Source organism: Anolis carolinensis, unplaced genomic scaffold (assembly GCF_035594765.1).
Source record: "Anolis carolinensis isolate JA03-04 unplaced genomic scaffold, rAnoCar3.1.pri scaffold_11, whole genome shotgun sequence".
NCBI lineage: Eukaryota > Metazoa > Chordata > Lepidosauria > Squamata > Dactyloidae > Anolis > Anolis carolinensis.
The window spans coordinates 18,448,507-18,461,936 of record NW_026943822.1 but is presented as its reverse complement, the minus strand read 5'-3'; the positions used below and the strand labels follow the sequence as shown (position 1 = coordinate 18,461,936).

Genomic DNA, 13,430 nt, shown 5'->3' with positions numbered 1-13,430 from the left:
ATCATCTACCTTCACTTACATGAACACTAGTTTGCACTTCTCAAAATTCCCTGATTCCGCAATGCAAAAAGCCACACTGAGGTATGAATATCACAATGTATGGAACATATCTGCCACTATCGTTTTATTTGCCATTGCTTTGTTCTTTAATAAGCTAAGGGTTATTTGTTCATAAAGTTGTTTTTGTACAGCCATAGAGTATCATATTTACGAAATATTACACAAATTGCACTTTAAATATGACGGCCTTGTTCCAGAAAAGGAAAACAAAAAATAACATTAATTTTTTAAAAAAAAACATTAAAGAAACTTTCCAGACATGAAGTTACAACGTGCTGGTTGACTGCATCCCTGCAGGTCACCAGCTGAGAGGGCAAAATAAAGCATTTTCCTTGATAAGAGTTCTTCTTTAAACAAGTAAAATGTATAGAATATGACACAGGACAATATATCCTTTTACAATACATAGTCTGCTTTTGAAATTTACACTCAGTATACTTATAAATTACTTTTGAAATTTCCATTAAAAATAATTATATGCAGCCAATGTCCTTCCTAGTGGTGAGTACATTCACTTAATACCATGGAGTGAAAAAAGGGACGAAACCCCACACTTATGGGCTGTGCTGGGGCAAGGGAAGAAAGACTGCAAACCTGGAAGACAGGGGACAAGCAGAAACACGGACAGGGTTTTTATTTTCCCCAAGAAGAAACGTTTCTTCCTGCTGCCCATGTTCACAAAAGAAGCCTTACTTGGACCCATCCCTTCCTTGGGGTTAATGCTGACAAAAGGAGCTTTGCACTGGAAGAAAAGGGAACTAACCCTCTGGAGTGTATGCAAAGCCCAGCATTTCCCAGCACATAAATCATCTGACAGTTCTTGACTGATTAGAAAAAGACGTTGCCAAGAGTCTTTACTGCACGAACAGAAATGAGCACCTAAGCTTTTTCATGGTAGATGTGTTGACTATTGCCTGGTTTTCGGGAAACAGGGAAGCAGCGTAATGAAGGCAAGGGGGAGGTGGATGCCCTTTCGGGGTCTATGGTCTTGTTCAGTGCCAATGAATGCTGGTCAAATCTTACCAAGAGTTTCTTCTCTATGTCCTCAAGAGTACAATCTCTCCTGAATTTGAACGAACGAGAAAGACCATGGTGGGGTCTGAAATTCAGGAACACAGAACATATCACTGCAGTGACCCTGATGCTGGAGGGAATATACAATGCTTTTCTATAGTTCTCATGAAGTTTTTAAAAGCGCTCTTACAATGCTGGATGGACCGAGAAAACTGGTAGCGCATGTATAACCGTTCCAGCCATGCAGGTCACGAGGGCAAGGTGTTAAAATTCCATGAACACAAAAACACACATCAAAACACATATAACTGTAAGATAGAATCTTTTAGCTTCTCCTCAATTCCATCTACAAGAAACACACTCCTCTTTCAAAGATCACTGAAGTGATGGTGTTTTAAAAATACTGGCAAAATCAATACAAACAGCTGCTAGAAAGGGTTTGAACAGGGCCCTATCTACACTTGCAAGCACCGCCGCTTTCATTCAGTTTTGCTTAGCCAATGCCACTATTTCTTTTTTGTCTTGTCCCTATCACTCTGTCCTTTGCCTTCCTTATTTCTTCTGCCTTCTTTGCCCATCAGAAACCAGAAATGATGGCACTACTCTTGCCAGGTGTCAATGTCCCATCCTCCACCTCTCCAGGTTCAAAACAGGACACACATTTTTAAAAACCTAATTTCACTTCAAAACTTGAGGAATTCTGTGTTCAAACAGGATTGGGATCAGAGTATGGACAAATTATTTTACAGGTGTGGATTCAGCCTAAGAGAGCAATTGCTAGCTACAGTCACTAAAGGGACAGCTTTACTTGTTTAATAAGGCCTCTTTATAGTAAAGCATCCAATTATAACTCTAAAGATGTGAGGGGTTTTTGAAAGGTATATTACTACCCATAGTGTTGATCAACAATAGCATTGAATCTGGCCTCCTGAATTTACATAGTAAAGGTAGCCCATCCACACGATGGACACATCAAGACCTCTGGGTCTATATTAGGCCACATTATTGAAACTAGGGCTCCGGTGCAAAGGATGCTTTGCAAAACTCAAGAGTCCTAAATTGAATCTGAAGGGGCCCCACATGCTCATTTGAGGGTAGTTTTAAGTATCTGACACACTACTGATTCTCACTCAAACAGACCTTTCAGTGGAAAAAACTAATTGGAATCTACTCAGAGCTTGGAGACATTACTTTTTTTTGAATTGGTTTCCAGCAGCTCAGAAAGGAAAGGTGGAAACACTGTGCAAAGGTTAAAAAATACCCCAATTTTATGCATATAATCATGATCTGTTGTCCCTATTCAACATTTTCAATAAATCGATGTATTACTTTTTTTAAAAAAAAATTGCAGCTACATGTGTATGGAGGGTACATAACCGGACAGCCAGTTGTACAAACATCCCATCAAGTGTTTCCCACCATGCCGTTACAGCAGGGCTATGGGGCTATCACATGCCCCCATGGGGGAAGGAGTTTAAAGGAGCCAGTTTAAAAAGAAACAGACCTTACTGTCAACGTGAAAAAGGGCTCTTCCCAGGCATTCACAGTAATTTAAACAAGAAGGGCAAACTTCTAGATAATGTGATCCCACAGAACTGGTGGAAAATAACAATTCCTTACTGCAGAGAGATCTCTAGTATCCAGTACTTTCCCCTCTTTTTTTTCTCTTTCCGGCTTAAATGTCCCAGATTAAAAAATGGCCCACATTGTGGAAAACAAAAGTTTTTTTTAAAAATAAGACGTTTTATTTACATTTAACTTCAGTAACCATAATACTAACGAAGAGCTTCAAGTAGTCCGGTGGGGGGGGGGGGGGTTTGTGCCTTTTAATACTGATGTTCAGCAAAGTAAATGATGTGAAACCACTTCTTTTACAGACTGACAGTAACAGCAGCCTTCTTATAGATTGCATATTGCTTCAATAAAGCAATTCTGAGTGTGAAGTTATTCCTTTCTGGCAGAATTTGCAAACTATATGTTCAATTACCTGCACAGATTGTTTGGGGCACAGTCAGAAAAACACGAGTTTTACCTCTTAATGTTTCTTTTGCTTTCCAAAAATTTGATCCTGCACCTCGACAATGCAGGAAACACTGTGGTTATGGCTACTGGAAATTCGGCACAAATATTTGGCTTCGACCTACCTGGAATCAAACTGGCATTGATTATTAAAACATTATGAAACAAACAGGCTTGAAAGGAAACAAAGAGACAAACAAATAATTATTTCCCACAACAGGTTTCTACCTGGTGGATGTCTGAGAAGTGCTTGAGTGGACATGAGTATTTTTATATCGTCCCACAACACTATGGAGTGCATTATAAATAGCTCTGAACAAAGGGCTCTGTTTCCTCTTCTAGGAAAGTCCATGCTTATTGATCCCAGTGCAAATACCCAATCCCAAAGTCAGCAGCTCTGACAATCAGGATCAAGAACAGCTCCCTGAACTCCGACAGACCTCCGAGCGCTCCTGGCTGGGGAGCACGTTCCCTTGCCCGTAGAAGACAGAATCAGGGGCCAATGGGAATCCTGGTCATGGCCTCGCAGCCATTCTCTCCCTCGTCTTTACGGTCTCACTGCCAGCCTGATGCACTAAGAAGTTCATTGAGTTCCAGAAGTTAAAGTCAGTTAAGGCCACAACTGAACTTTCCTCCACTGGCTTCTGTTCAAGTGTTGGCCTCCTCTCTTCTGCATTTGCAATGTAACGCTGGGGCTCCAAGCAATGAGTCAGGAGGATAAGCTGACTTGGGGAATGGCAGGAGTTCCAACAATGGAGGTGGCAACAGATGGTGCTGAAGTGACAATGCCTAGAATAAGATGTTCTCAATGCTGCTGCGGATACACTGGCTCATACCATGAACTCATTATTTCCAAGCAGCACCAACTGCTGGGGACTGGTGTAATCAGCAGCATCGGGGTGTCTCTTCCTGCTTGTCCCAGCAGCCCCCTCAGGGAGCTCTTTGGCTTTGGGGGGAGAGTTCTTCACATTCTTCAGTTTCTGTTTGCCTTTTTCAGGATTGAATGTCCCACGCGTGGTGAATTGAGGCCTGTCGTCCAAGCCCTTAATGAGGAGGCCTGGTGAGCGCTCAACTGTGGCACCACCTCCAGAGGGAACGGCTCGGTAGAAGGGGGACTTGGAGTATATCTGGAATCGTTTCCTAGTTACGTGAGGTAAACAGGAGGAGGAGGAGGAGGGCGACACAGCAGGAGAAGAAACCGAGGAGTCCACGGAGTCCACTGATTCCTGCTGTTTTCTCAGATGGCGCCGTGATCTGGTGGAACCGTGAGGCTCCGTCTTGCCGGGTCTTGCCAAGCCAAGTGCTAAACTTCTGTCTAGTGGGAAAAGAAGCGAGAAAAACTCACACACATAAAAGGGATACATTTTTGGAAAATATAAAAATGAAGTTCTGGACTACTTCTGTTAATTGTATGATCCTCAGTGACAGACCAACAAAGAGATGGATCACATTTCTGCTTAGCTAGGCATGGGCAAACTTTGGCCCTCCAGGTGTTTTGGACTTCAACTCCCACAATTCCTAATATCCACTGTTAGGAATTATGGGAGTTGAAGTCCAAAACACTTGGAGGGCTGAAGTTTGCCCATGCCTGGTTAAGCAATCAAATAGCTTTTCCTCACCTGATCTGTCCGAGATGGTTCCTTCAGAATCAAAGTTCAGGTTTTCAGAGCTATCTGCTGTGCCAATTGAAGCCTCAGACTCGAGAGTTTCATCATCGGAGGCCCGTGGCTCCAGGGCTAACATCTCAAAAGTTAACTCTTCCCTGAAAAGCAAAACACAAGTCAGCAAATGGAAGAATAGGCACTAGGCAGGATGGGCAGGGGACCTAGAAGTAATACAGTATTGAGCCCACTGGAAAATACTCACACATAACAGTAACAAACTAACAATTAGAATGGACACATCTTAAATGAAAGACATATGATGAGCTATTTTCAAATGGGCCATGAAGAATATTTTGTCCACTTCTATAAAGGCAGCTCAATTCAAACCTGCAACCTGACAAACCCTTTGTACAATTTTCAGTTCCATTATTCCAAACTCACTTTTCTTTCTGCAGGCTCTCAATTTGTTCCGTCAGTACCCTCTCTTCCTGCTGCATAGCTACTTGTTGCTGTTCGGTGACATCCATCTCCATTGCTTCCTCATTGCTCAGTGCTTCTTCAGGAACATCCGACACAGATGGTAATCGAACTGGGGCTGGTGATGAGGGGCTCGGATAGGTCCCTCGGCGTGCACGCCCTTTGCCCTGCAAGCATAGGTGTGCTAATGAGAAGAACAGTTGTAGGCCAACTTCAGAGCTGGATCAACACACATTTCTTAGCACATGTACACGATAGGAACAAACAGTAACTGTAGGTAACTGGCAAAGACACAGACAGGACAGGAATAATAGCCTATGGACACATTGATTCCATTAGTTCCCAGAAATCTTACTGATCTGACACAACTTTCATTTTTACCAGAGGTTAGTGAAAAATATGCTTCAGCATATCTCAGTTACAATAGGAAACCACAATATGATAAGCAAATCATTCTTGAAACATAGAAAGAGGTCCTTGTGGTGTATGTGGATAATATAAAGCTAGATAAATGATCTGGCTTGATATAAGACCAAGATCTACAGAAGTCAGGCCTAACTTTCATTTTTATATGCTCATATATTTACAAAGGACTTTCATATTACTTCCTGTTAGTTATATGTTCTTCTCTGCCAGAGTTGAATAATTTTGGTTATGTAGTTCTTCTTGAAAATTCAAGCAAGGTCAAAGCCAGACTATTTATAATTTTAAAAATAGACCAACACTTTGATTAAACTGGGGTCAAGTGGCAAAATATTTCTTCAGTTTTTGTTCTTATTATATTGCACATGATTAGAGTTATGATCCAATCTTGAAAAAAGGGCAAGCAAAAGAAGAAACAAAGTAGATAAAGAATAATTTGACTAGAAAGCATGGATCCAAGTTTCCAAATTAATAATTTGACCAGACTCAAGTGTTACCAAGTTGTCCTGCCTCACTTTGCGGCTGACCATCTGTTTCACTGCTCCTGTGAGGAAAATCAGTTACAGCAAGGCAGAATGCACCTTGTGGTCTTCCTCTTTGGCATCCGATACTGGTAGAAAATTCATCACTTTGCAATGTCAATCACTAGTTTCTTCCCCCTGATAAATCTTCTGAGAAAAAATGGTGTCATGGCACTCCCTATCAATGGTAGTTCTACTACAAGAAACTGAGAGCAATTTAAAGGGAAAACACACACAAACAGAGTCATGACGTGTTGGTTGTGGCATGGAGCATGCAGCAGCACTGGAATGGGTGGAGGATTAAGCATGAGGTCAGTGCGATGCAATTCTAATACATACCGGGATTGAGCTGCGGGTTATGCTCATAAATCTAACGGCAATTAGTACAGGTTTCTGGATTAGAGAGGACAGGAAAAGGAAAGGAGCAGGTTAGAGTGCACGTGCCAATGCCCTTTTCACACAGTCGCTGGGTTTTCAAGGGATAGCCAATTTTTGGTTGCAACTGTGAGAAAGCGCAAATGAGTGACAAGCTATTGGCATAAAAGCATCTAGGACCATAAAATGCACTCCCAGTAGAACATGGCAAGAAGACCCAGATAGTTCATGTTTACTTTCAGCAGAGTATAACTGGGTCACTTGCCCCATGAACAACTGCCTTATGAAAGCAGAGAACAGGTAACACATATACACAGCTGCCATATCTTTACCTCACAACAGAGGACAATAGAGGCCATGTCAGTGCTGAAAGCTGCCTTTCGACTAGGTAGCACAACAAGGAACATATAAGCTTTTCACATCCCATGAAGCAAGGAGGGAAAAAGCAATCTGCCATGGGAAGCTCAATGTAGGATCAACTGCAGCTATGCATGTGGCAGCTTCACCCCAGGCTCTTCCACTGGCACGTGCATTTAGGAGGAAGGTGTATGGAAGCCCATTCTTCAGTAAGCAGTGTACGATGTGAGCAGTGTGTAATTAAGGGGAACCAGACACAAAGGTCATGGAGGAAGATCAATTATACACAAGCTAAAGCAGCTCAGTCACTAACCTTAGCTTGAAAAGTTTAAAACAAAAACAGCGCCCAAAAGAAATGCATGGGTTACCTATATGGGATAATGCTAGAAAACACAGTTTCCAGATTCTCTGGATTTTTTGTTTTGTTTTCAGTAGATGACCCCACCTCTAAATACTCAAACATTACCAAAAAGCCCAGTCTTTAGCTTTTGTGTTGGACCTGATTAGGTGTAAAGGGATTTAAGATGTGTTAAGGTTTGCAAAGATGGGAAGAGGAAAAGATTAGGGGGATGGTAGGGGAGAAAAGGGACAGATGGTTTTCTACCCAGTCCTAAGCAAATTACTTGCATGCATACCTTTTCAATATACCCTAAAATTATATTAAATAATTGCAGCATTGGGTGAGACATGTACGAACGCTGGGTTGCTGTATCAGCAAGGAATGCTACATCAGCTAATGTGAGCTGGGCAAGTGAGGGGAAGGCAGCTGAGTCCTGAATACATTTCTTCTTGGTCCAGAGATCATAGCATGTCTTGAATTCCTCCAAGTCCTGACCCTTACCATGGACCTGCGAATCAATGACAGTCGGCTCTTGGCCTTGTTCTCTGCAAACTCCAGGCTGCTGATGTCTTTGAGCCGGGCCCGATATTTATTCATCTGCTCAATAACTATCAGCTCCACACAGCTGAGAAAAAAATGGCAAAGAGAAGAAACAGATGGCTGATGCTTATTATTTGAGTAAAATTTGTTAACATTTATACAATAGAAATTAGTCCATTGGTTTTTATTCTTCTGAAAAATGAAATTAGCTAGTACATCTACAATATCAGGGATCTCATTTTTGTTGCATTCTCATTCTTGCTTCAAAGCTGTTGGGGTTTTTTTTACCTGATGGTTTTGCTGACATCCTGAGCACTCTGCAGGGGGTCCATGGTGTCAGGACTACGAAGAATACATGGAGCGAATACAATGGCCAAGGCATTAGCAGACATTCGATTGGTCTCCTCTTGCAGGGCAATCCTACAAGCAACAATATATATATATATAACACCAATGAACAATCAAGAGGTCAGTTGTCGTCATGTCGTCGTTTATCCTTGGATGAGCTGAGGAGCAACCCACTTACATGTAAGGTACGTAAGGTAAGGTAAGGTATGCACTCAAGCCAGCCAGCCAGGCCAGAATCCTAAATTCTTTTCATTTGGGTTTATCGACTCTTCTCCCTTCAGTTTTATTACACAGCCAGCAACCCATCACAATTATTTAACTTATTGTAAGAAATATGAGAAACAATTTTACAATTGAAATGTGAAGCAAAAACACTAAGCACTTTTCTGTTGTTTTTTTAAAGTATTTACATATCCCTGATCCCACATGAGATGAGGGTTGTACTTAGTGCATTCCATCCAGAGTTAAGGAGCAATCCATTGGCATGTGCAATGTACCCAAATCTTTAGTTTTTTGCTCATCCTGAAGCATTGACTGCAGCACTATGCAACCAAAAGCCACCTATATCACTTAAACTTGTTTAGTATGTACTGTCTAATAAACTCCGTCTACCATGCTGCACTCCATACCACTTCCAGGGTGATAGAGATATCTTACAAATGCTAGCCATTGCTACTATGCTTGTCAAGCGTGTCCAGACATTCTGTGAATTTTGCACATGAGAATAGTCATAGCAAAAGTAAAACAGAAGTTATAACTTTCTGCAAATGGTCATTCTAGATGGCAGAAGAAGCAATCTACCCACTCAGGAGATAAAACCACATTGATGATAGGGAACATATATATAGTTTATGTTACATTAATTAAGGAAAGGAGTGAATATCCTATTTGCTTCAATATTAGTACCTGACAAGGTGAAAGATCAGCCGTTCCAAGGTATGAAGATGAGTTCGAGAAAGCTGATCAATAACAGAGTATACTCCACGGATGGCCTCCTTCCTTTCCTGCAAGCCTGTAAAAGCACATTTATTTAATTCACTGGAACTATAGTTGACTTAAGGTGCTTACTAGAATAAAGGAAATCCTTAAATGAACATTTAACAACTGAGGAAGTAACACATACCCCACATCTCTACACCTACCAGCTTAATTTTGCTCATTGAATAAAACTGCAAAATTAGATTTACTGTTAAGGTACATTCTAGGATGGCCATTCTTTTAAATGCAATGCTACCACTAACACACAAACAAAACTTAACTAAAGCAATCATTTATACATATATGGCACTTCCTTACCCATCGCTCGAAGAAATTCATCATAAAGTTCAAATGTCATGAGAGGATTAGGAAGATCCCTTAGCCACTGCTTGAACACACTGGCAATGACATGGATGTTGTAATCATCAAGATTTATGCTCTCAATGTCTGATAACACAACAAATGGAGAAAAACACAGTAGAAGAAAAGTTTAACAAAAATACTCCATTTCAGAATGCAGTAAGAGACAAGCTAACACAAGTATGACTGCAGGCTAGATAATATAAATGAGTATCCTTATCCTAAGACTGGACTGATATGGAGACATGACATAAATATTAACTACAATGCTATGTGGACAGCATTGCTAATAGTTTCACATGCAGAACTACACAATGCTGAGCCATTTGCCACCCCCTGGATTAGCACAGAGCTGAAGGAGCCTAGCATGAAGTATTACATTATTTGCTGCACTCCTCCAGTATCCTCCACAGACTTCAGGTTTCCTTACCTGTGTCAAGTCCCTGTCGCAGCTCTTTTATCTTATTGGTTGATCCAGATTTCCGGTAGATGCCCTCTGTGTAGAGTGCATGCATTTCGATATAACTGGTGAGCTTTTCAAAGAGTACTGGCACTGTTCGCTCTTCGCTGGTCAGCCGGGAGAGTTCAACTCCAAATTGCCGTGAAGAAAGCTCAGGATCATACTAGAAGGACAGAGATTTAATTTAGCAATATTTCAAGAGGCTTCCTCAAAGCTATGCTGGCTACAGCTCAGTTAATCTAGGAATGCTTCAAAACTCATTCTGGTAACAGATGCAAAGACAAGGTAGGGTAGCAAGTTACTTTACAAGGTAGCATGTTACTTTATAGTAACAGCCTGACTTCTTGCAACATATCAGGCCAACATGAGGAAGCAGAAATGTCTGAGAAAGGGATAATCTTTTCTCACCTTTAGTTACTTTAATATATACATCATATTTCTTCTAATAAAGGACCCAACGCAATTTGCAACATCACGAATGCATTCACACCACTGTGCTGGTAGCACTGCCAGAACGCCAGTTAACAAGAGGGACATACAACTCAAGAGCTAAAACAGGATTGCAGTCACAAAAATGGCTCTGGACAAGTGCCTCCGACCAAATGTCTAACTCAGCTCTTCTCTCCAGCATTTATGGCTTGTTCCAGTTTCTTTCCTTTTTTTTTTTTTTTTTGGATGGCTTCAGCCGTCTACGAGTCTGTAATAGCAGGGACTCTCAGTGTGTGGCTAAATGAAGCATTTGCATGATAAGCATTTTATATAACTATAAGGCAGTCCCAGAGCAAGATAATTAATTTGGGAGTCTTTTTATAGTTTTTAAGACAGAGCCACTTTAGAGATTCAGAGATGAACAATTAGGTCATCTTTCCATCTGTACAAGAGTTCCTGGGGAAGGAGAATCCACAGAGGTTCAAAACAGGCTTTGGAAAAATGTGCAAAGTGTCATCATCCAAGGAATGAATGAGAAAGGTGGCATGAGAGCAGGAGCCCCCAGGATCTAGATTTTCTCATTCAGCACCTCTATTAAGCACATAAACATAAAAGGGGGAGACAGGGAAGTAATTTACATTGGGAACAAGACTTTTCATGCAATAATACATCAGAAAAAAGGGGAAAACAATTATTATTAATCCTTTTATTCAGCAGACAGGGCTATGACAGAACAAAGTTTCTGATATTTTAGCTTTGTAAGATCTCTTCGTTATGGTATTTGATAACTTCTCACTACAACTGGGCAGTAGAAAGTTAGACGCAATATATTTCTCTTTCATTAACTCCACTGCAAGACAGCTGTACTAAATAAAGTGGCCAGAAAATAAGAATCCCTCAAGATCTTCACATTGTAACTCAAATCAGAAATATCCTAATAAAGTATGGCCTGTTGCCTTTAAGTAAATCACAACATAACACATGCATTGTCAAAGAGGAAAAGCCAGGCAGTCAGAGGAAATATTTGATGGAATGGCTTCAAAGAAAATACATCTAAATGTATTTTCAGTCCAGTGAGGGTTTTTTTTCTGTTAGTTTCATAGGAAAAAGCTTTTTCCATACCTTCCCTACAAAAAAGCTTACACCCTGAGAATGCTGATCAAGCCTTGGTCCACGTTATATCCTAATACACTACCCAGAGCCAAACCAGCTACTGAGTAAACCAAAAGCAGGAGAAAATGAAAAGATAAAGAGTTTAGCAGTCAGTAAAGCACAATCCTTTTCCCTTGTTTTTCATATTTTCTTCCTATTTCCATGTTACGCATACTCTGTCAAGATACCATTTAGAAGCCCTGGGAAAAGGTTAACAGCTTTCCGCACATAAGACATGCTGAATACAGGACCTAAGTCAGATGAGAGCTGAAGATAAAGAGTTTGGATCTTTTGATAAGACAATTTCTCAAAAATCATGTAGAGAAAATTCCATGTGGGAAGATTAATGGCCAATAGATGAAGAAACCATACCTTTTTGGAACATTTTGTTGTGGTTTTTAGACAGCATTTTCGGTGGCAGGCATACTTGCATACTGAAAAAAGGATTGGGAAATGATAAGTCTAGTAAATAACCTTTTCAAAAAGAAGATGAAATAGAGTGCAGGTTGAAAGGGGCAATAAGAGTAACATTTCAAACTTACATTTGCAAACAGAGGCTCTATCCATTATCCAAATCAAGGAGGAACAGAATTCACAGTATGTGGGTATGCTGTACTGAGTGGCCTTAAAAATGTGACCATTATGCTCTTCTACCTGTCAAAAAGGAAAAATTAGACTTTCAGTGATAGCCAAAATCAAATCTGTTATAACAAAGCATTTCAGACACCTGTTAATGTATGGTTCGGGTGGAATTCCAAAAGTGATTTTTTAACCTTGTCAAATTACTCAGAATGTTGGCAAGCCATATTTTGTCATGATGAACAATTTAAGTATATATAAAATGCCCTCCTCAATGAGACTAATGAGGCACTCAGCTCACCAGTACCTAAACAGAAAATTCCAGGACCTCCACTGAGACTCACAGGACATATGGTTATATCAGAACCCAAAGATTTATACCCTTTGCCTTTATTTCTAAGTCATGTAACTATGTGTGTTGCCTTTCTGTATTTTATATACCTCTTAGGCGGGCTGGAGGAACCAGATTATGAATCCTAGTCACCATAAACTGAAATGCATGCCACAAATGCTCTGGAGGATTTGAGTTTTTACAATTACCATGCAATCACTAGTGAGCACACACATTTCATATATTTTGCTATGGTCCCAGCACTGGAGGCACTCATTGAAAAAACAAAACTGTTTGTGACCTGTTGTTCTGCGTTCCTTCACTAGATGGCAAAAAATTATAGATCCAATGTTTTATTTATTAAACACTATAAAAACATTTCAAATGTTGCGACAATAGATGTCACAAAACTAGCAGGATACAGTTTGTAGTTGCACATTTGGTTGTTGATCAGCAATCTTATGGCTACATTAATTTTCAAGAAGCTTGATATGATTATATTCTAATGCCAAGAGCCAAAATGATGCAACAGACATATAAACAAAACAAAAGAAACATTAACACTGTTACTGTGTTCCATTGACCTAGACCATTCCATATCCCTAATAAATATCTCATTGAGAGTTAGATTATCATTAGAAGAGGGAAAAATTCAGCTTACAACATCAGTTTCCTTCTTCCTTCTTTTCTTTCTTTCCGTTTTGGTCATCTAAAAAGAGAAAGAACTAAATAAGCAATCAATAGTTCTAATTCTTTGGAACTTTCTCCACTACATTCATTCTGCTTCTGTCCCTCAAATGGCATATTTAATATCAGCTAGACATTTACTGTCTCATATACTGTTTTATTCTCCAAGCTGTCATCACTTTGATATATTCCCACTTATGGTGACCTAAAGCAAACCCATCACTAGGGTTTCCTGGCAGAATTTGTTCAGGGACAGTTTGCTCTTGCCTTCCTCTGAAGCTGAGAGAGTGTGATTTGCTTTATGTCACCCAGGAGGTTTCCATGTCAAAGCAGGACATTGCATCTTGATCTTCCAGTGTCTCAGTCTAACATTAAG

At 40.3% G+C, this 13,430-nt stretch overlaps 1 protein-coding gene across 10 annotated transcripts in view; it reads right to left on the bottom strand.

The window, feature by feature from the left end:
- Positions 1–107: 107 nt before the first annotated feature.
- The window catches only part of myo9a (myosin IXA), a 77,422-nt gene continuing 64,099 nt past the window's right edge, over positions 108–13,430 (bottom strand). For 7 of the 10 annotated variants that reach the window (XM_016997381.2, XM_062963451.1, XM_008120549.3 and 4 more), the window contains 12 exons: positions 13,029–13,076; positions 12,000–12,111; positions 11,830–11,891; positions 9,847–10,039; positions 9,375–9,503; positions 8,985–9,090; positions 8,019–8,150; positions 7,692–7,815; positions 6,458–6,511; positions 5,139–5,341; positions 4,713–4,855; positions 108–4,408 (listed from right to left, as the gene is read on the bottom strand). In XM_016997381.2, the coding sequence (XP_016852870.2) occupies positions 3,924–4,408; positions 4,713–4,855; positions 5,139–5,341; positions 6,458–6,511; positions 7,692–7,815; positions 8,019–8,150; positions 8,985–9,090; positions 9,375–9,503; positions 9,847–10,039; positions 11,830–11,891; positions 12,000–12,111; positions 13,029–13,076 (1,791 nt within the window). In that variant the 3' untranslated portion in view covers positions 108–3,923. The remainder of the gene's footprint in view (positions 4,409–4,712; positions 4,856–5,138; positions 5,342–6,457; positions 6,512–7,691; positions 7,816–8,018; positions 8,151–8,984; positions 9,091–9,374; positions 9,504–9,846; positions 10,040–11,829; positions 11,892–11,999; positions 12,112–13,028; positions 13,077–13,430) is intronic. The other 3 variants (XM_016997382.2, XM_062963450.1, XM_008120551.3) reach the window with 1 other exon arrangement.